This window comes from Ambystoma mexicanum, chromosome 4q (genome assembly GCF_040938575.1).
Source record: "Ambystoma mexicanum isolate Mex_15411 chromosome 4q, UKY_AmexF1_1, whole genome shotgun sequence".
Classification (NCBI taxonomy): domain Eukaryota; kingdom Metazoa; phylum Chordata; class Amphibia; order Caudata; family Ambystomatidae; genus Ambystoma; species Ambystoma mexicanum.
Window position 1 is genome coordinate 397,191,290 of NC_090928.1, and position 22,090 is coordinate 397,213,379.

The following is a 22,090-nucleotide window of genomic DNA, read 5'->3' on the forward strand; positions in this document are numbered from 1 at the left end:
TAATTGATTTTAGGCCGTATAAGTACCTGTTCTCAGTGTGTCATACTTGGCAGAGAGCTTAACAGAGCAGAAACAAGTCAGGGAAGCTCGAAATGAAGTACACTGACACGAAGGAAAGAGAAACTCCAACATTGTGTGCTCAGAAAGGGTTTGTTTACACTTTAAGAAACAAGGCGTCTTATCATTTCCATAGAGACACATCAATAGTTAGCGCACAAAGGACGTTGACATGAAACGTGCATTGGTGTTGTGAAATGGGGCGTGAGCGTATAGTGATGTCAGCGTTGGGGGCAGACAAACCGAATCAGTGCTGTGAGAGCACTTGAACTTAGGGCGATAGATTAACGGATAAGAATAGCACAAGATGGTGGTATCCGTGAGTCTTTTTCGCATGTGTTAAAGTGAGAAAAACTTGGGTAAGTTGCATTGGACTTTTTTCTTTTAAGAACGATCAATATATGCTCTGAAATACATGCCCGATCAGCTGGGCCAATAACATTTCTGACCGAACTACCCCTTTAAAGGAGGCTGAATTGGAGCTTTGTCCTGGGAGTGGGAGGAGAGTGGAGAGCTAGGAGGAGAGGATTGGGGTGAAGGGGTAGAAAGGAGAAGACCTGTAGGCAAGAGAAAGTTACAGTTAGACCAACATAACCACTCTTTTCTAAACCCCACTAGATCACAGTAGACCCACCCAAAAGTGCCAAAGTTGGGCCTTTTTTCAGGAAGTCTTTGCCGGCCCACCAGGAGGGGGCCCCAGGCAACAAGGAGGAGGCCCCCAAAACATTTGGCTGCCTGAGACCTGTGGCTCCAACTGGGGGAAAATTCAGGCCCCAAGTCTAGAGTCAAAGGACTGGATGACCCCCATTGGTCCTTCATGGTGAGAAGTGACAACATCCCTCTTGAGGGAAACATTTGATTTTCCCCTTTGTTTGTTGGGCTTGGAGAGCCCTTTTGTAACACATTAGTAACACTCCCCAAACAGAGGCAGATACGAAGTATGGAACCTGGTGCCAGGGCAGTTGTCTGTGGGACCCCAAACTCTGCAGAAGTTGATTTTACTGGTAGATGGACCAGGCACAGGTGAACTCCTGGAAGAGAAATGACGGAGCAATCTGCACCATAGGACTTTGTTGAGTTCAAAAGAAAATGTATGTAAAATTGCCTTTTAAATTGCAATGTGTCTTATGGACAGCCACAATCTCCAATGGACCCTTATTCATTCTGTTCTATGAACTGCATTACGTTCATTGGCTTACATATTCCAGTGATCCAGCTTTTCTGCCCAAACCATCCTCCAGATCCTGTTTACCAGACATTTCAGTTATGACAGTTGGGAATTGTTACATTGTTTTTTCCATTCTCCCCTCTCTTTATTTATTTGTTTATTTGTATTGCCCCGACAGCACGCGGGCATCGGGGCGCAGAACAGAAAGACAAGGACAGACCAGAAAAGAAACGGACAGTGATCACAAGACAAATACATATACCAGAGTTATTCAGAAGTTTACAGGCCAGGAAGGAATTCTCTCACTATGGTTTACTTGAAGAGGAAAGTTTTGAATTTTTTTTCCGAAAGGAGGAGTGGTTAGGCTCCAGCCTGAGGCTGGTTGGAAGTTTGTTCCAGCTGATTGCTGCACGGTTAGGAAATGCTCTACCCATACCGTGTTCTTTTTTGTGCCTCATGGCAGTTATTAGTCCCTTGGCTTCAGATCTTGGTGCTAGGGGAGGGTTATGGAAGGTAATTTTTGATTTCAGGTAGGCTGGTGCTTTGCCGTACAGACACTTGTGTGTCAGGCACAAGGATTTTAATTGTATGCAGTCTTCCATTCTCAGTCAGTGGAGGTCGCGTCTAGCTTCTCTATGATGGAGGATGTTTCCATGCCTCTTACCCCTCTCAGGAAGAGACAGCCTACCTGTGACTAACTCCAGGATGTCAGTTAGACACTTTATGGAACCTGTATTTATTACATTTTTAATGAAACCAAAACTCTTGAGGAATTCCTTTAACCGTTCACTTGATTGTATAATGTTAGTATTAGGTGAGATGTTTTAATGTATGTTATTCAGTTGTCTCTTTGTTTGCAAGGTTTTAATGTTTAGATCTGATGTGCTACCCCTTTTTAGTTAATGGTATTGTCCCAGTGCTACCCCTTTTTAGTTAGTGGTATTGTCCCAGTGCCCCCCACCACCACATCCATTTGGACTTTCCCTTTGGTTATTTTAGCCCAGGTCCCTTGGCTTGGGGGTGGCTTTTCCCTGGAGACCTTCTGGAGAGAGACTGCCAGCCTGTTTTCTGCTGTCAGGCCTGATGGAGGCCTGTTCCCCTGTTTCTTCAAGACCACCCTGAGGCCTTTGTTCATTGCTGTTGGGGGTCCGATCCCCTGATAGTTAATGAGACCTCCTTTGTGGTGCCTTGCTGCTTTCCAACCTGCTTTTGCTGGGACCATGGCAAGTGTGGGGGTTCCCGAAAGTTATGTAAGCAACACATCTAACTGTGGGAGCTGCACTCTGCTTCCATCAAAATACACTTCAGAGCATTTCTCAGTTCCAGGGAAGACTCTGCTTTTTGCAGCCTCTCTGTGATATCAACTGCCTTGTCTGTGTGCCCCTTACATTTTCCTCTTTCTTCCAGGTGCATATGCCTATGCTGTGAGTTATGTGATTTTCCTATCCCTGGTGAGGTAACCTCAGCCGTTAAAAGGTGGTGCTGCTCTCCTATTTCCATTGCCTTCAATTGTGTGAAGTATTTCTGATATTTAGTTTAAGTGCAGCACCTCTAGCCACATCTAGATGTCCCTCCCTTTTGCTATGGAATGTATGTATGCCCCTGTTGCTAATATTTTGAACACGGTTCCGGATGTTTAGCGGTTCCATGTGATATTTTGGAATATTGAGGGCTGCATGCAAAATAATAGCAATTTTTTTCAGCCGATTTGGTGCGCCCTACAATGTTCCAAAATATCACGATTTTTTTCTTTTTTTCTTTATCCATGATCCCCCTTGTTCTGTCAGTACCACCTGCCTGCCATCCCCTGCATGGCAATGTCTAATAAATAGGGGGCGGTTTATCCCTGTAAAACTCCCTTCACCCAAACGGCCAGTACCTTTCCCCAAGCATGCAGTCTCCCACACATACAAGCACACACGCTTACTCGCTCCCCCTCTGCATCACTCACGCACACATCAAAATACTGACACCCATCTTGCCCTCCTCTTCACCCAAACATTTCCCAGCAACACATATATTCTCTCTCTCTCTCTCTCTCTCTCTCTCTCTTTCTCTCTCTCTCTCTCTCTCTCTCCCTCTCTCTCTCCCTCTCCCCCCCCCCCCCGCTCTGGGTGGTCTTTCTAAAGTGACATGTTTTATTTTCAGTAAAGTGAAAAGGGAAATGTCACTTCATAACGTTTTAGACCGTCCCACTGAGTTCTGGGACTTTTCAGCCTGTTCTTAAGTCTTGGGTTATCCTCCCAATTGTAAATAGGCTGTAAATATGTTTACTTTACTGCTGAATTGTATACATTTCCATATCACTTCCTGAACTCACAAGGCTCAATACTATTCCCTGCTCCTTCACAGGATTGTGGGTTGGCTTGGTCCCAGTGGTTTCGAGAGGTGGAAGGTGTGAAGAATCCTGCAGATCCCTCACTGAAACCCTGCCTAAAGTCTGCTCTCAGGTGGCTAGGGGAAAGCAGACGCATCCTGATCCCAACCCTGGGGTGGTGTTCTGCAGGAGGATCACCTGGGTGGAGACAGGGCCCAGGGTAGAGGGGGATGAGATGCAGTACTTTTCCTCTGACACAGAGATTCTTGCCACTACGACAGAAGAGGTTATGTCATATTATCATTTTAATATCTCTCAACCTCCTGTTAAATCTAAGCTGCTAAAACCTAAGGTTGTAACGCCTAAACCTATTATACCAAAAGAAAGAATCATTTTGCTCCCTAAAAGCAAATGTCTTCCTCAATACCAAGGGGACACCAGGAATGGTGGCAATGTTGCCTTCTCTACACCATCTTCTTCTAATAAAGTTACAACTTACAGCCCTTCTGTTAAACAATACTAAGGGAATTAAATCTACCCTTAAGAATACACATGAAGTGGAAAAACCTAACTTTGAGAACTGAAACTACATGTCCCGGAATCCCATAGGGACTGAAACGAAAAAGAGGGCTGAAGAAGCATGTAGATGTAGAAGACATGCAATTAGGTCTAACAGTCTTTTTAAAGGTCAGGTAGTTAACATTAATGATTTTAGGAGAGGGAAGAAGGAAGGCGCTGGAGAAGGAGCTGGAACAGGAGCCACAAGGCTGGCAGTAGAAGCAGAAGTAAAAGAGTGCAAGACTGGCAGTTCATGAGGAAGTGTGATCACCTAAAGGACGCCAGAATGGGGGGACAGCAGGTTTCACCAGCAAGTTCTGAGAGGGTCCTCTATTCACAAACCCCTACCTTGCAGGGCTGCACTGAGAAAGACCTGCTGAGAGTGAAGGTTTTCCCAGGTGTGCCTAGTGGCTGCAATTGCAGAGCCGTGATCGTGCTGAAGCCTGAGGCCGGTAGCAGAAAGCAAGCTGAGGGAGAGGATTGAAGGGACACCCAGTTGGCGTGACCAGACACAGACATCCATGCTGCAGAACGGTATGGGACACAAGTGTTCCCAAAATCGTAGAAGTGGAAGAAGTTGGGAAGGAGAAGCAGCCCGTAACTGCAGTGTTCTGGAGCCGGTGAGTGAAGCTTGGCATTCAGGTTCTCTTCAAAAACCTTGCTGGTAATTTACGCAAGCCACTTTAGAGCTGGTAACGGAGTAGAAGCGAGTATAAACTGTTCATCGTTGTGAAAAGCATTGCTAATGATGGAAATGTATCGCACACACTTCTAGTAAAAGTGGGAAGAACTGTTAACGTTGCCAGAGTGATTGCATGTCCCTAATTAAAGAGGAAACACTTAATAAAACATTCCGAAAACTTTAACATTGACTTTCACAATTGTTACAAGTATTTACAGCTTCAAAGGAAGGTCACGTGTGGCCAATTGTGATTCCCAGCCTGAGTTAGAAAGCATCTATGTGATAATATGTGGAAATACAAGCACTTGCAGTTATTTAAGGTTAAAGATCTACTATAAAGAGTGGTCGTGTGTGCCTAAAACTGTTTCTCTTTTGAAGACTGAACATTGTAAAATTATCAACACGTTTTCTTTAAACCTAGAAGTTGTTGTACTAACGAGATGAACAAGCGTTACCCAGGCCAGGAGGCAAACCCTGTCTAAATCTATCCACCTGATTTGTGAAGTTGTTAAAAGTCCAATGTCCTCATGCAAGTGTGAACTTATTACGCGAAGTTGGAAGTGTGGCAATACAGCTTCAGGATAGCTCCTGGAACCAACAAGGTGTGAATACATCTGGGGAAGTGAGCTGGGTGCTTGTAAGAAGATTGAGCAAATCTGTAATCCTGAGATTGTTGAATTTGAGAGTCTGTCTTGAAGCAGAGGCAGGTTGTACATGTGGCAGTGAAGCAAACAAAAGAGGCAAAGAAGCTTCCCTTTTCTTTGAGCATAGGAAAGAATAATGCCTTGCCTACCTTTAGCGGTTGAAGATCTTGTCTTTAAATGCCTAACAATCCTCAAGTACAAAGTTGAAGCAGGAACACTAGAACTGTGGTTGTGTATAATACCATCAGTGGATGTTACATTGAAGTGGCATACTGTGGAACAAAGGAGTCTGTTCCGACGGTAACAGTAGTAGAAGGGTGGTTGGTATAAATGTCAGGATGCTTCTTTTTGAGTTGTTGCTTTCCTCTTGACAAATACACTGCAGAGGTCATAACCACTTGTGAAGTTGTAGAAAAAGGTTGTTGTTAATCAATTCTTTGAACTGTGGCAAAACAATCTTGGAAAGAGGATATCCAGGATTACCATTGGTGCTATTTTCCTGGCTGGAATTGGAAGGGGATGTTTTCAACTGAAAGCTGAAGAACTGTTACCATTGGATTTTTGTTTGATGAACTTTTGTTTTATTTGGAACCTAAAACAGCTGGTTCAAGAATTGACTTTTTCTTTTGCACATTTGAGGAAGTTGACTTTGGACAATCCTGGGGAAGGGACTTAACCAGTATTTGAAGGACCTTCACCTATCCTGAGTAATTGTTCTTTGCCCTTTTATGTTGTTTATTAGGTTCCAAGTCTTTACGACGACACCCTAAATAACGACATACTTTAAAATCAACTTTTTTCGTTATTCAGGTGTCGTTTTAAAACAAAGGGTGCTTCCCCCTCTAAGCCCCCTGCTTCTACTGCATTTTTACCCTCCCTCAAATACCCCGCCCCTTTTAATCCCTTACTCCACCCCCATATATACTTTTACTAAAAGTGTATGATGATCTTTGGGACTAACCAAGCTAGAAACAAGCTCAATCCTAACTACGCCACTTTCCAACTAGACAATTGTTCCATCAAGATAGCTGATGAAGTAAAAACATTGGGGATAATACTTGAGGCATCTCTGAACTCAAACGCTCATATCAACCATAAATAAATCCACTTGTGTCGCGAAAAAACTGCGAAACCCTCATCCGAGCTATAATCTTGCCACAACCAGACTATTGTAATGCGTTACTCAGTGGAGCCAGCAAAAGAAATATCCAGAAGCTACAGATCATCCAAAATGATGCTGTTAGGAAAGAACACATCTCCAGCTATCGAAGGAAAATTCACTGGCTGCCAGAAGAAAAAAGAATCCAGTTCAAGGTGTTATCGCTAACCCATATGTGCATACATGGGAAGGCGCAGGAATATCTAAAATGCACCTTGACACGATGTACACCTAACAGGACCCTTAAATCAAGTCAGCACATCTCCTTACCATTCCTCAGGCTAAACTAGCAAGAGGAAAAAGTAGATCTTTCCCCCACAAAGCCGCAGGTGCATGGAATACCCTACAGACATCTGTTCGAGCAGAAGAAACATACAATACTTTTCTGAAAAACTTTCCTCTTTGCATAAATAGAGGCTGATCATGTTTGTATTGTCCTACATTTTGTCTATCTGTGCACCCTGATGCCTGAGCGCTATTGCATGTTCTAAATAAACAAATAAATACAATAAAAATGTAACTTTTTGTCGTTATTTAGGTGTCGTTAAAGTGTTAGTATGCAGTGTTTCTAATGAAAAAAGAATGTTTATTAATGACTTCTATAAACTGGGCCTCACACTAAGCAAAAAAAAATAATCTATTTTAGGCGTTAGTCCCTTAGCCCTTAGACTCGGTAGGGAATTGCCTGATAGAGTAGGATTAGCACAGAATTGTTTCAACCTTTTTTCTTTAATAACATGTTTAATTGCGAAAAAACCTCAAGCAGTTGTCCGCCTCCCATTACTGACCCTCACAGATAATAGTATAGGAATCCTTCCATATAAAGTGACATTTTGATGAAAAAAATGGTTCAACCTTACAACAGGGAATTTAAGGTGAAAGTCACCCTAGGTTTGTTAGTATCTTGAAGTCCTAGACCTATACATGTTGTTGAATAATTTGCCAAATCTCTGGGACCAGGCTGGTTTAGCGCCAGGATGGTCCAGAGCACAGAGAAAGAGAGCCCTGCTGCCACATTCAAAAAAGCAGCCACAAGATCTGTGTGGTTTGGTAAAAGGGAGCTACACTCTGTGTAAAAATAACCCTTGTACAAGCTGTTCATAATCACAGAAAGGATTAAAGTTTGAACATCTTATGCATTACAGCTGATAATATTAAGAAACCACCAGGGTTCATTTTTTATTTTAAATGGGCCGTGCACTACAAAATACATGTGAAAACCAATTTAACTGTTTTGGTATACCTGCTGTCTATATGAATTGGCATCAGCCCTATCCACTCTACTGCCATTCTTTGTGCAAACCTGTCACTAAAAGTTCAGAAATAACAAACATGATTCATGACTAGAAATCAGGAGTCCCTTATTCATTTTTGTACTCACTTTGATTTGCCCGAAATGTGTATTCTGACCAGCCATTCAGTATTTGCTTCCCCATCCCCTGTCTATATCAGGCTAACCTCAACTCATTTTGTCAAGAACTCGGGTAGCGGATCCCAGGTAAACCATATATCGCGTTCCCGGCTACCAGGTTTGCGGAGGCACACATCATCGTTATCCCCTAACTGTCCGACTGTTTCACTTTTCTTTGCACCCTTTATTTGGCTCATATTGCTTTGGTTTGATTTCTGGAAGGGGCACCCTTGGAGCAAAAGAAGGAAACCCTATTCTGTTGGCATGTTGTTGAGACTGGCTTTTCGCTCACATTTTACTCGGACACTTGACGGCACCATCATTCAGCTGGTTTTATGTGATATTTCTACATTTTGAAGGTCAAACACCCAAAAATATTAATTTTGGCTGATTTTGTGTGGCCTTCAAAATGCAGAATTATTTCATTCCGTGGGTGGGTTCACACAACCCCCCCAAACCCCTTCGGGAAGCCGATCCAATCCCCATTCTCTCCTATGCTGGAGGGATTTCTTAGAAATAGGGGTGGTTTGAGCTCCCTAACCCCCTTTTCCTTCTATCGCTGCTTCCCTCCCCACTCCCCCCGCAACCTGCACCACTGACACAGACATGCAAACATCCACCTCCCTACCACAAAATTCTCCCCCTTTGCCCTGACACGGACAAACACTCAATTTCTCGCTCTCTCTCTCACACACACAGTACTGAACTCTCACTCCTGCTACTTCCCTCACCCAGCCATGCCTGCCAGCCCGTGCGCACTGGTGTGCAGCAGAGGCGTGATGGATCGATTTAGGAAGACCACTCTGAGCGGTCTCAGAGTGGTCTTTCTAAATAGATCTTTTTTGCTTTTGCAAAAAGTACATTTTCACTATGGACTCATTCTGCCACCAAGTTTGAGTTTTTCCACCATCCTGATAGTTTCTATTTAGTTCGTATGCACATCTCCTTCCAACAAACTTGCGATCGGAGTTTCACTTCTGGGAATACATTGATAGGCTGTCATTCTGCCACATGTTTGTACCGCCACACTATCTTTAGACAGGTGAATAAGGTGTTGAGGAGGTGAAGAGGGAGAGAAAAGAGAAAATAGGGCAGAAGGATTAGAAGATTTTTTTTTATAGATGAGACAATTACAACTCCTGGAGAAGGTAGACAAGGACAGGGTGTCCGTGACTAAAGCCAGGAACTAAATATAGGTAGGAGGTGGCATTAACCAGACCCAACCTGTAGTGACTGCCTCTTGGTGGAAGTTCAGGAATTCATTCCTGCCTCATCCAGCACTACCTTCTGAAGTTATGTAGACCTAATGTGCGGCCACTGAGTACCGCGAGATCCAGAAGATACCGTCTCGCTTGAGTCTGACAAGATGCAGAGGGCTAGAATCTATAAAGAGTTTTGAGGGTCTGAGTGTTCCACATTTCATTCGGGACACTTCTGAGTGACTAGGAAGTGAGAATGTTACCCAGGAAGCGATTTGGGGATTGAGGATTATGAAACCCAGACTTTTGTTGAACCCAGAGAATTGATTGTTTGAACAAGAGGATATCTTGGACAGGGGGGCTACATGTTTTTCCTTACCTGGTGCCTAATGGAACTCTGAGTTATTTAAATCCAACATTCCCTGTTTGCTTTATATTGATCCTACTCTGCTTGTGACCCACTCTGCCCCAATGGGTTTTGTACGTACGCTTCACCAAAGCAAGACCTGTTGCTTCCCTTCATACTCTGGGTGTTTGTCTAGGCAAGATTAGATTTTCCCTCTACTTACTTATTGATGAAGCTGCAGTAATTCTTACTGAACAGCCGATGTTTTTTCCTGGCTGTCTTGCCATCACCAGTGTCTGGCCTGTGCCCCAGCAGGCTATACGCCAGCTTCTGTCACAGTCTTGTTTCTGCCGGCCTTGGGGTTCAAGCTCCTAGTAAGCTTTCTAGTCTAGACTTGCCTGTAAGCATGGCCTACTCTACAAGACTGCTCCCTTGGCTTAGCCAACCCCTTTTCTGTATCTTAAATCCACCATCTGCTCTATTTCTTAAATACTACATGAACTGTTGGGCTTGGCCAATTCAGGTTCAGTCTCTCTAACTTGTCTCCTCCTCTCTCTGCAAAAATAACAACAGTCTGAAGTGCCATCCTAACACCCTCAGGGTCAGGTGGCTTCCGTCTCTTTTTAGTATGGTTTTAGCCTGATTGCCGTAATGAGTGCTCTGGTTGGTGGGTCTGTTTCCTCATTAGTGGGAGCATTCTTGAGTGGTGTACTCTCAATGGCCCACCTGCTCCAAAGCAGGCTTCCTCTCTGTTACTCTTAATTCGATCAGTTATGTTTATTTTTTAATGATTGGATTGGGCCAGTCCCTTGGCTCCTGCTGTCAGAGATCTTTAAAAGTATGTCACAACTTGACGTCCGGTGGCAGTGTCGAGGTGGCTGGCTGATCCAGTGTTCCTACTACCCCGTCCGTTAGAATGTTGAGTTTCTTAATGTCAACATCCTTACACTGAGTGTGAAGGCTTCTTTTGTGCATTTTCCCTTTCTAGCATATGTGTCTCGTCAGTGTATGGTTCGTGCTCTATATCAGGCCTTCCAACCCTGACTGATCTCACGGCCAAAGTCCCATTCCTCACATGGAACTGCCAGCTGAGCCCAAACCTCTTAGCAAAACACCCACTTCTGCATGAATGTCCACCTTTTCCTGGGGCTCAGTTTTCTCTCATGGTTTTTTCCCCTGGAGAGTAATTCTCTACATAAAACTGTATCACTTTCTCGGTACTCATGAGGCTGGTTTCCACTGGATGGCATGATGGATTTGTCTTGACCGAGGCATCTGCCGTGCCTTTGGCACGCCACGCGAGCGAGAACTGTGGGGCACTCTGCAGCTATTTATTTATTATGCGCTCCATACAATCTGCAGGCTTAAGTCCGCAACAAATGCAACAATTCGCAACAGTTGCCCCAAATATCACCTTGTTGCTGGTGGCATGCCCCGCTTCACAGGGGTCTCCATTCTCCCTCAACAAGTGATTCACAGGTGACTTCGGTGTTGCCCCTCAATAGCTTTCTCCTTTATCTTGTCAACATTCTTATAAATCACATAAATGCGAATCATACCACACATTGTATCCACACTGTTACTGGTCCAGGAGAAACCTCTGCAACCTTGCATCTTAGATATACAGAACATGAATAAATCCGGGTTCTACTCGGCTCTTAGATATACAGAACATGAATAAATCCGGGTTCTACTCGGCTCTTAGATATACAGAACATGAATAAATATGGGTTCTGCTCGGTTCTTAGATATACAGAACATGAATAAATTTGGGTTCTACTCGGCTCTTAGATATACAGAACATGAATAAATCCGGGTTCTACTCAGCTCTTAGATATACAGAACATGAATAAATCCGGGTTCTGCTCGGCTCTTAGATATACAGAACATGAATAAATCCGGGTTCTACTCAGCTCTTAGATATACAGAACATGAATAAATCCGGGTTCTACTTGGCTCTTAGATCTACTCAGCTCTTAGATATACAGAACATGAATAAATATATAAATACGGGTTCTACTCGGCTCTTAGATATATAGAACATGAATAAATCCGGGTTCTACTCGGCTCTTAGATATACAGAACATGAATAAATCCAGGTTCTATTCGGCTCTTAGATATACAGAACATGAATAAATCTGGGTTCTACTCGGCTCTCAGATATACAGAACATGAATAAATCCGGGTTCTACTCGGCTCGTATTGATTGCAATAAATGAAGATGTTTTCTTAAAATGAAACTTTGGTGTTTTCTCTCTGCAGGCAGCGCTCTGCACTCGGGGAATGCCTTGCAGCCTTTTCTGGAGCCTTCCCAGTGGCTTTTCTGGAAACCCATCTGAATACGCATAATGCATACTCCATCTACAATACCAAGACAGCCAAAGAAAGGGCAGGTATGTCCAGTCCCATCTTTCTCTGAAAGTTAGAACTCTACAAAAATCTGTAGTGTCATTTATTTTCCCAACATTGTTGCCATGCTTCTGGTGGGCCATGTCCCTTTTTGTTCTCTCTGCAGCATTTTTCTGATGTTAATCTGTGTCCCCTTTCTATATCACCATATTTGCCTTTCAGAGGATATCATTTGAGACATAAGTCATATGTACTCTTTGTGGCTCCAGTTTAAAAAAAAAAAATCCTTGTTATATTGTATGCTAGTTTTCCATCATTTGTTAAAAGAAAGAGCACTATTACAAAAAAAATAAATGTATCTGGTCAAGATGAATCGTGGGAATTATAGGAAGAAAAACCTCATAGGATGCTTTGGGTCCAGGTTAGTGATGTGTTTTTGTTATTGGCAAGTGTCAGTTTCAATTGCCATCTTTTATTTTGCCTCTTAGTCTGGATTTTTCAATTATACGGCTCTTATCAGGGTCCACGCCCTCTCAAATGCCTAGTTGACTCCTTCCATAGTTGTTCGTTCCTTCCTTACCTTGCTTAGGGATCAACATAATGTGTGTCTCCCTGATTTAGACCATGCACCACGCAGAGGTCCACATGTGGTTGTATAACTTGGTGATGGATCAATATGTTTTGTTAGTAATACTCCTCCAAGAAAACCATCTGATCTAGGAGACGTATTTATTTTCAGGGTTTTAATAGCACTCTTCATTTTTCCTGTGTAATTGGGGCCACCATTTTATTTGCATTGCCTGGAGCTAATGGAGCTAGTTCAAGATCTCCGTACAAATGTTGGCATCAGGTCTCGTCCTTTAGGCATTCTGAAAAGTATATGGAGCTCTAGAACTCTGTTCATTTATCATTAGCAGCATACTGATACAGTGTGATCTAACAAAGGTTGGAGTGAATAGCAGGAATATGTTTAGCCATTTATTTTTTCTTGATTCAATTGGGTAGTCATTTAATAATTTTGCTATAATGTTTTGTGATGATGTCCGATGCCTAACTGTGGGGACATGCAATAGGATATTGAAAGGGTCTTGGTACCCCCAAAACCAGAAAGTGATCAGCCCAAAGGGGTGTAATATGACTGATCCTCAGGTCACATTACTTAGTCCACTCCATGAGGGTGCGGACACTCACAGAAATAAACACCTGGTGGACAAGGAGTGCACAGACCTTTTAAAGAACACAACCTAGGGCTTGAGTGGTGCAAGATGCCCTAACGTTCCATCAACAAGATAACACTGTTGCTGGTTTTGTCCTTTTCAGGGAACAATACTCTTATCACCCAGGCTAAGGACCATCCCTCTCACAAGGAGCTCTGCTGAAGTCCCACATAGACAGAGACGTTGTTATTGGAGGGCAAAAGGGGCACGTGCCCAGGGCCCCCACTTTGGAGGGGGCCCCACAAGGCTAGCTGATCTGAAGAAGTAAGATTCCATTGTTCACCAGTCTTAAATAGCACACGTCAGGATATTTTATGGGGTGCTGCCGAGGCTCTAAACCCATTGCCTTTCTGTTTTGGCAAGTGCATTCTGCCTTGATCCAATTCATCATGTATGGCCTTCTGTGTTCACTGTGGTATGCATAGTTTGTGTGTTCCTTATGGCACAACTCTGAAACATTCTTTCCTTCCTGTGGGAATTATGTTGATCATGTGCAATAGGCAATGGTGAAATGCATATTGATAAATTGAGTGCCACAATGGTTCAGAAGTTAGCGCAGTGTGTGAAGCACCCATTGCAGAGATATGCGTTCATGTGCAAAATTAGAATATCACATTACAGCACGGCTGGCTGAGCCTTTCCTGTGTCTGAAGTTTATAAACCTGCCTGCATATGTACTTGGTTTTGCAGAACAACATCTGCTATTATCAGCAATGTACCTGTACCAGATAGGGGTTTCAATACAAACTAACATATATTCCATATGGTCATGGTCTATAGATTGGTTTGTTCAGATGGGGTGTTGTAAAACCTATGCAATCACCTCCAATGATGGCATAAACGGTTAGTCTAAGAGGTGACTAAATATCCAAATTCAAGACTATGGAACGACAGCGTTCATGTTTGTGTCTGGATTTGCTAGCAGACGATGCAGTGATCTTGGTCAAATCATCAAATATATCTTACATTACTGTGCTGTCTTCTTTGAGGGTTGCCTTCTTGCATGCTGCTGGTATCGTTTAGCCCATTACTTCATCTTTCTTCTTATGAAGGCCATTTGGGTGGAGGGTTGGTAGACAGAAGAGAGCGGACCATATGTTGCAGGCCTCAGACAAGCATATTTTAAGGACTGCTTGTTTGACACAAAAAACGGTTTGCACAAACCTCCGCTTCACCCCTTAACCAATGTGTGATCCTGGGCATCTCATTTAATCTTGTATTGCCTAGCCTCTCATTATTGCCAGTCCCTAAACCTTTCAAAATGGTCAGCCCTTCTGAGCGATTTCCTTCTCATGGTATGACCTTCATAAAAACCTTACTCATGGTTTCACTGTGTTAGTAGTGAGCGTATTTATATCACACACCACAGGCATTTGTTCCTTTGATATCTAATGGCAAAACTATATGAAAACCATATCCCACTTCTAATCTCAGTCTGTCTGGATAAAGAAACCTTCCTGGTGGCTTCTAATCGGCCTCCACTATCCATGCTACGGTATGTGTAGCGTTCTCCTTCCTTCCAATTGGTGGTCTCTATCCATGCATGAGCACTTTTGCATTCTGTTAGGCAGCTAATGTGAGTTCTTTGTCTATTATGCGTTACATGTACCTTTTACATACGATCCTGCATTAATACTACATCTACCTTCCTGGATGTTATTGATAAAACGTATCCTGTATGTATTAGAACAGTAACCCCTTTGTAGACTGTTAATGTTGGTCTTCAAATGCTACTTGCTTATCATTCTGATTAGAGCAAGAATGAAGAGAGCAAGGGGACTTAAAGGAAGTAAACATGCTTATTAGGCTGCGAGACAGCATATCAACCTATAGGTTGTGAGCGCGAAGGGTTGGGGTGCAGCCAGTATTCTTGATCCCTTAATTCCTTTGGTTTGGTGGAGGAGGCCCCAAAGATGTCCGTGCCCAGGGCCCCAAAAATGCTCAAGTTGGCCTTATCGGGCTTAAATGCTTATCGGGAAACGTACACCCTCCCTTGCGACACCCCCAGACAGCTCATGCAGAGCATTTACTTGAACTGGCACATAGCAACCAAATTAAAATTCAGAGCATAGCCCACTCCAGGATGCAAAACAGTTTGGCAGAGAAGTGAATGCAGAATGGTTTGATCTGTCGATCTCTGAGGTGGTGCATGGATGCCACCGCAAGTACAAAACAGCTCCTCTCAGGGTTACACACATTATAAAACTCTCACATCAAGGAAAGCTCATTCTAGGGCATGGACACCGAGAAGGCAGGTGGGAAAGAACAGCTGCCTAAAAGGACCATTGATGAGCTCCAAGTTGGTAGAAAGCCTTTTTGAGTTTAGCCCAGCCACCCTATCAGTTGATAGTTTCTGGTGAGTTCCTTATATCCAATCAATCCCAAGGACCCACTAATTCCAAGACATGTGTGTGTGCCTTGAAAGGGAGCACAGTCCAGGGGGTGGTTTATAGGGCAATAAAAGCCCACCACAACAGTCTGTCAGTGTTGGAGTATGGTGAAGGAGGAGATTGGAAGAAAGGTGGTGTTTCAAGAGACAGACATCATTGGTAAGTAGGAGTGTGGAGAGTAAGAGAATATTGAAGTTGAGAAAGGGTTGGCAGGAGAGACAAAGGCAGGAGGAGGAGGAGAGATAGTGGTGGTATGGAAACATCACATGAGGAAAAAATAAGAGATGGATGGGCTGAAAGAAGAGCATAGCAGTTGTTTAAGGACAAGGTTCGAAGAGAGCATTAGGTGGACAATGGAAGTGAACAGCCTGTAACCTTTGCCACCCTCTGGCCCGTTCTTTAAAGTGCTGAAGATATGGCAGAGATTAGTACTCAAGGAGTGAAGGAGGTGGTGAGGGGATAAAGAAGTTACAGGACCAAGAAGTGAGATCATGAGGAATTGGTTGGGGTTCAGTGGAGCAAAGAAGGTGCTTGGAGAGGCAAAGAATGGGAAGAGGTCTTTTTGGAAGGTTGATGATCAAAGTATGGGGATGAGTGCTGCTGAGAGCAGCAAAGAAAGTGTACAAACGGGCAAAGAAAGGGGAGCACTGAGGTGATCTATAAGGGCCAGCTCAGGACTGTGATGTAGGCAATTCACACCCTGAGAGAGACCTCCTGGGGCAGACCAGCCTTCCCAACCCCCTCACTATGCCCTCCTCTCATCCTAAGACTTTCTTGGCTGATACGACATTGTACCTCTACATAAGCCAGAGTCAACAGGGATATTGTCACCAAGGCCCTGAAGTAATAGGTACAGTATGAAAAGATATGTGCTGAAAAACCCACCAAGCAAGACACTGCGACATTATGAGCAACAGGGTATGGGAACCCCTGAGTACCCCGCAACCAAAGACTTGGAGATGTTATGCACAGCCAGGTGTGGACAATGCCTGGGAATCTCAAAACAAAAGATCAAGTGATAGGATCGATTGCTAGAAATTGGATTTCTGAAGCCACTATACTCCAATGACAGACCAGAGACATGTACAGGAACAGGCGTTTCTAGACTTAGGTAAATTGCATAATGAGAGACCCTGATAAGGCTATGTCAGTCAACCACAAGTTTAAATTCCATTAATTCCAACTTTTTTTTATTTGGTGTACCCTGTACATGCTATTCCAAAATTAACCTCTTGCCAATAGCTTTTGTCCTAATCTCGTTTGTGATACATGTCACCTCGTGACAGTTTTTGTAAAAGTGTATTCTTCATTCTTATGGACAAAGTACATTTTTGCAGTGCAGATCTTCTTCAATTTATAGTTATTATTTTTCAAGCTAATTAGGAATTCCTCTGATGGGGCCTGTACATATTGACATTTCTTCTTGCTACTTTTTTTCCAGTCTTCTCCAACTTCTTTTAATAGGATCTTTTCCTGAGGACTAGGCCCTGACCCCTGCTTTCGACACCTCCCAGATTACTTCTCATGTGGTTTGTCCACTATAATCAATGATGGAATACTCTGCCTGGTCATCTTGTAGTTAAGATAATTCCTATGGATCATCAATTACCACAGAGAGCGTAAACTGGCTGGAAGTTGTCACGGCTCGCCGTGCCTCATGCTGCTGGTCCTGGCGGCCGTGGAGGCTTCGCCCGCTGTAGTTCCCTCTGTTTTCCATAAGGATGCAGGAACTACCAAAATGTCCGCTGCTGTCCGTAGGCACCTTAGTCCTTTGTTTCTATCAGGCGATCCTGGAACACCGCGTTCCTGACAGCTTCCACCCAAGGATTACCGGCATCTTCAAAGGCAGATCAGAGGCAAGTCTCTGTGCATCTAAATGCTACAGTTTTTCACCTTCGCTCAGCGCTAATTGTTTATTTACCTTTCCTGTATGTTCGCCTGAAGTCCTTCTCTTCTTTCCTCCTCTGTGCTGCCTCCTGTTCCTTGCTTATTCCTGCTGCTCCTTTATTCCTTCTCCTTCCTGTCAGCTGGAATTCCTCCGTACCTACCTTATTATGAACTCCCCGATCTGGAGATCCTCGTGTGAACTTACCGGATCTCGCTTCCCTCTTCAAGCAGAAGTCTGGCACAGATTCATCTGGGATAACTTCTGAGGTTTTTCCCTGTTGGGGTTTTTTCCTCTTTTTGGGGGTTTGCTGCAGGTGTCACTCCTCTGTTGCATTCCGCCGGACGGCGTGGCTTTCTGAGAGGACCGCCCCTTCCTGCAGGACTCCCGGCTACAGCACAAGCACAAACGAAGCTCTCCGGGGAAGTCAGCTTCTCGAAAACCGGTGAGCTCGCTCCCTCACAGAAGTAGCACCGCCTCATGATTCAATGTCAAAGGACAGTAATTTCAGTGGGTATTACCCAATTTCATTGAATTTAATTGACCGGATGGTGAATTTGGCTGAATTCTGCCAGTACCATTTGATAGATTACATTCGATCAAATTGAGTAATCAATACTGAACATGGGGAGCGGGGGTGTCCCACGCTCTCCATGTTCGGTATTGATGGCCTTAGGGGGAGCAGGGGTGTCCACCGCTTTGAAGTGGGAGAAAGGAAGACCAGGCTCCCGTCCTTCACCTCTCGCGCTTGGCCTAAAGGGTCACGGCCCAGGCACCCGCCACGAGAAGAGTTTGCCCATCTACCAGACGACCAAATACCCTGGTACAGGAACATACGGATGTGTCCATCTGCCTGCCCAGCAGCCCGCCCTGGCCATGCTGACACCTGCGGCGCGGATCAACTAGACTAAAACCTACACGTCGTTAGAGATGCCATGACGACCTAGCCAACGGTCAGCACGCCTGTACAAATATACACACTGGACACTCCCGCACCAATCTACACGAAGAATATACTCAGTGCTATGACGTAGGCGACAGACATACTCACGGACGTGCATCTTTATTATTTTCCACATAGGTTCTCAAAATGCAGAAACGCAAGACGCATCATGAACTCATCTAAAGAGCTTGCTTACGCTTCTCCTAAAACCAGGTGCCACAATGAGAAATATAATGAAGACACGATACTGGTCAAAAGACAATATGGTACTATAACCTAAAGCGCCTGTGCACCAAACGGTTCCACCTATACACCAGGCCTAAGTAGGCCGCAAGCAAGAGCTTCCATGGACGTTAAAAGAACAAGAGTCAGGTTGCTGATCCTGCAGAATGAGCCCGGCGAAAGCAAACAGCCAAGGTCGCAATGTTGCAAACCCACATTCCGAGAGCAGACCATCAAGGGCACGATGTTGCAACCTCGCACACCGCACACCAACGTTAAAGTCACACCTGCAAATTAAACCAGGCACACAGTGGAAAAACAATATTAATTGTGCAGAATTCTGCCTCAAACACGGTCCCACCTCACGTGACCAAGCCGAACCTGACAGGATGCCAAGCCCAGGAGGAAGAAGGCGTCTGGATCCCTCGTTACAAGACATAGGCAGATACAATTAAAAGGCTCAATGGACATCTGCGACAGTGGGAGTAGTCGGCCTTCCAGCTTATGAATAAGTCCTCACATTGTCTGCACGTACTCATAGTGAAACATTGTTGCAAATGACAGGTACATCGAGAGCTGGGAACAGCGATGGTCCCAGGCTGGGAAGCTTGCGGGCGCACCAATCAGAACATGGGGCTCCTATCACTGACGCCATTAACATTAACCAATCATCAGGGGTCTTCATGTAACAATTCTCATGTATCTAATTGTAGGGACAACCCAGATATATCACCTGACTAACCCTTGTCCACTAATGTTGTTCTCTATACGTATGCTATACTAACCCTACCACTCGAGCAACCAATTAAGAGTGGCGATAGGTTTTTTGCTAACTTTCCAAGGTGACGCAAGTAGCGCGTCATACTAAGGTAAAAATGGCCTGCGAGCCCTACGATTGTGTGTGTGTCAGGACGGACGCGTACGCTCCTTGACCCATCCCTGCCGTTTTTGTCTAATAAACAGCAGAGTCACCTTGCTTCTTGCGTGTGTCTCATACTCTATCTCTTTTGGGATATACGGGAGGAGTTGGGGCCTCCCTGCCCGGAGGTCTGCGGACGGCCCGGCCGACCCCGGCAGAATTTCCCCCCCCCCGACAGCTTCCTGAGGATTGGAGGTGGGAGACGGGAACAAAAAAAGAGAAAAAAGTATGCTCCGTCGTCAGATCTGAACAGCGATAGAGGGATGGAACGGGTCCTGCGGGGTCCTGAGAGTCAGCAGATGTACAAAAGGTAAGTGGGGGGGCAGGGGAGTATTATTTGGAGAGGTGGGGAAGGCAAGGATTTGTGGCGTTTGGCTGCGGTAAAATTGTATTTACGGCAAAATTGACCACGGTCAATTCCGCTGTGAACAATTCTGCCACAGCCAAATCACGTATATCCATATCAGTGTATGATCTGACAGCCCGCAAGTGATGCTTGTATCCATTATGCATGTATTGAACTGCCGAGAATTAAATAAATCCTCCAAATATCTTTTATCTGAGCGAAAAAGTACAGTCCAGTTCAAGGGATTAGGCAATCACTACATATCCAATTAGTCATTCCTAGTCAAAACATTCTTGAGAACCAATATTGACAATTTTTGAAATGCCATACAATTTAGATTTGTCGATGGCCATGTGTAATATCTCATTCAGATTCCTACCTCTCAGAAGGTGGACCTCTGCTTCCTCTCGGGCTCTGTCAGAGTCCTGAATGAAGGCTTATTAAAGTGATTCAGTCTATACATGGGCAGTAGTGCAATCTGATGTGAGGCTATCTGACCAGATAACCTCATTCACCTCCCAGATGCATTATGGGAGAATGGTGTCATAGAAATGGCACATGACTCTTTATCAATGCAGCAGTACCCTTTCTTTTTTCTCTGCCATGGAGCTATAGTAAGACTAACCCTATAATTTCTTCCCCGTTTTGTGATTTTCCTTGTTCATCAAATGACTCTCTTGTTGCAGTGCTACATATTCCCCTGGCTTCAGAATAGAGATTAATACATCCATCTTCTTAATGTGGTTGCATAGCTCATTGATATTGTGATATATGTGATCAGGTGACAGATGCAGGTCTTGAGTGTGTGGTCACAAGCCTCGAGATAATTTGGCTTTGTGCTGTATTAAAAAGGTCAACAAGACCTCACACAAAATGTCCTCACTAGAGTTGTGAGAAGAAAACAAAACTTTGGTAGCCGGCTCTCTTTGCTAAAAAGCGAGAATGGAAGTTGCAATTTGGATGTCTCCAAGGCCATTTCTTTCAAATCTATTGTATCCGTAGTAGTTGTGAGCTTGTTAGTAATTTTAAGAAGTGTTAGATGGAATCACATTTGCTCAGCCATTTCTTTCCTTCCGTGCCAAGGTGGAGGGATCTGCCCATTTCCCTATCCTTAGTCTTTTCCTGCACCTGTCGGTTCTCCGTTTTGACTTTAAGGTGAAATTGAAATGTAACTGGAGTGAGCCTTGTGAGAAACCGATTGCTTTATTTTGTAGTTTCCCGAGTAGCCTCTGTAACTTTCCTTCTCTTGTCCAGGCTGCCAGATCTCGGCAGAACAGTAGATCATGTCCTTTCCATCGTATTCTAGATTTCTCCCTGATCACTTGGAGCACCTTTACTCTTACTGAGTAGCGAAGGACACAGACAAGGATTGACCGCAGTGGCTTGCTCTCATCAGTTCCTCGTCTCAGGATTCCATTGGCACTGTCAAACCCCTTGATTTCCGTAAAGTGTAGTTGAAGAGTTTAATTTATGATTCAGAGAATCCACTGATACATATTCCCCACACCCAACCTCTCAATAATACCCAGCAGCCTAATCTTATTCCTGGATTCACACGATTACAAATCATCAGCGTAGTCCGTCAGGTCTGCATGTTTTTCTGTGCGCTGACCGTATCCTCCAGATCTGCAATGAGCCGTAGCTTGAGTCATCTCAGATTTAATGAATGCAATGTGCTGGGCTATGTTCTGGAATAGGCAAAAGGTCAGCAAAAGGTCAGCACCACCCAAACATCCAGATTTCAGTGCATGTTTTTAGATATCTATTTCACATATACCTTAACACTGCACTTTGCACTTTCCTATGTATAGTTCTAAGTGATTTTATCTGCTGTTTTTGTTATATATCGTGCCTTGGCGTATATGGGACCATTCTAAATGAAACACTCGAGAGAGTGCTCATCACCAGAAATACATGATTTGGCCTGTTTATTGTGGTTGTTCTGACAACCTGTAGAGCCAGGTGCCATGTTAAGTTTACTCTAAAGCGTGCGCTTTCCACCCTCGGGGAACAGAAACGGAAGAATGATGCTGATCCTCCAGTGGCAAATGTCTTCTGTGCCCTACATGGCTCGGTGCACAGCTGACAGTACCCAAGATGCGAGGATGGTCATTACATTGAAATGTGGATTGTAGACGACAGTCTCTTGTCTGCTGGATCCCAATACGTTGAGCCGTTGACACAAGGAGAAAAGAGGCCTCCGAAGTAGTGTACCAGTGGCCGGACAATCCTCCCAAAATGGTCACCATGTAACTTCTAAGCAGAACAGCAAAATAGT

The 22,090-nt window shown here is 44.2% G+C and overlaps 1 protein-coding gene across 1 annotated transcript in view; it reads left to right on the forward strand.

Annotated features, from left to right (window-relative positions):
• The window catches only part of RYR2 (ryanodine receptor 2), a 3,854,281-nt gene that overhangs the window by 2,734,068 nt on the left and 1,098,123 nt on the right, over positions 1-22,090 (forward strand). Inside the window, exon 67 of the mRNA XM_069607971.1 lies at positions 11,804-11,934. Coding sequence (XP_069464072.1) covers positions 11,804-11,934 — 131 coding nt within the window. The remainder of the gene's footprint in view (positions 1-11,803; positions 11,935-22,090) is intronic.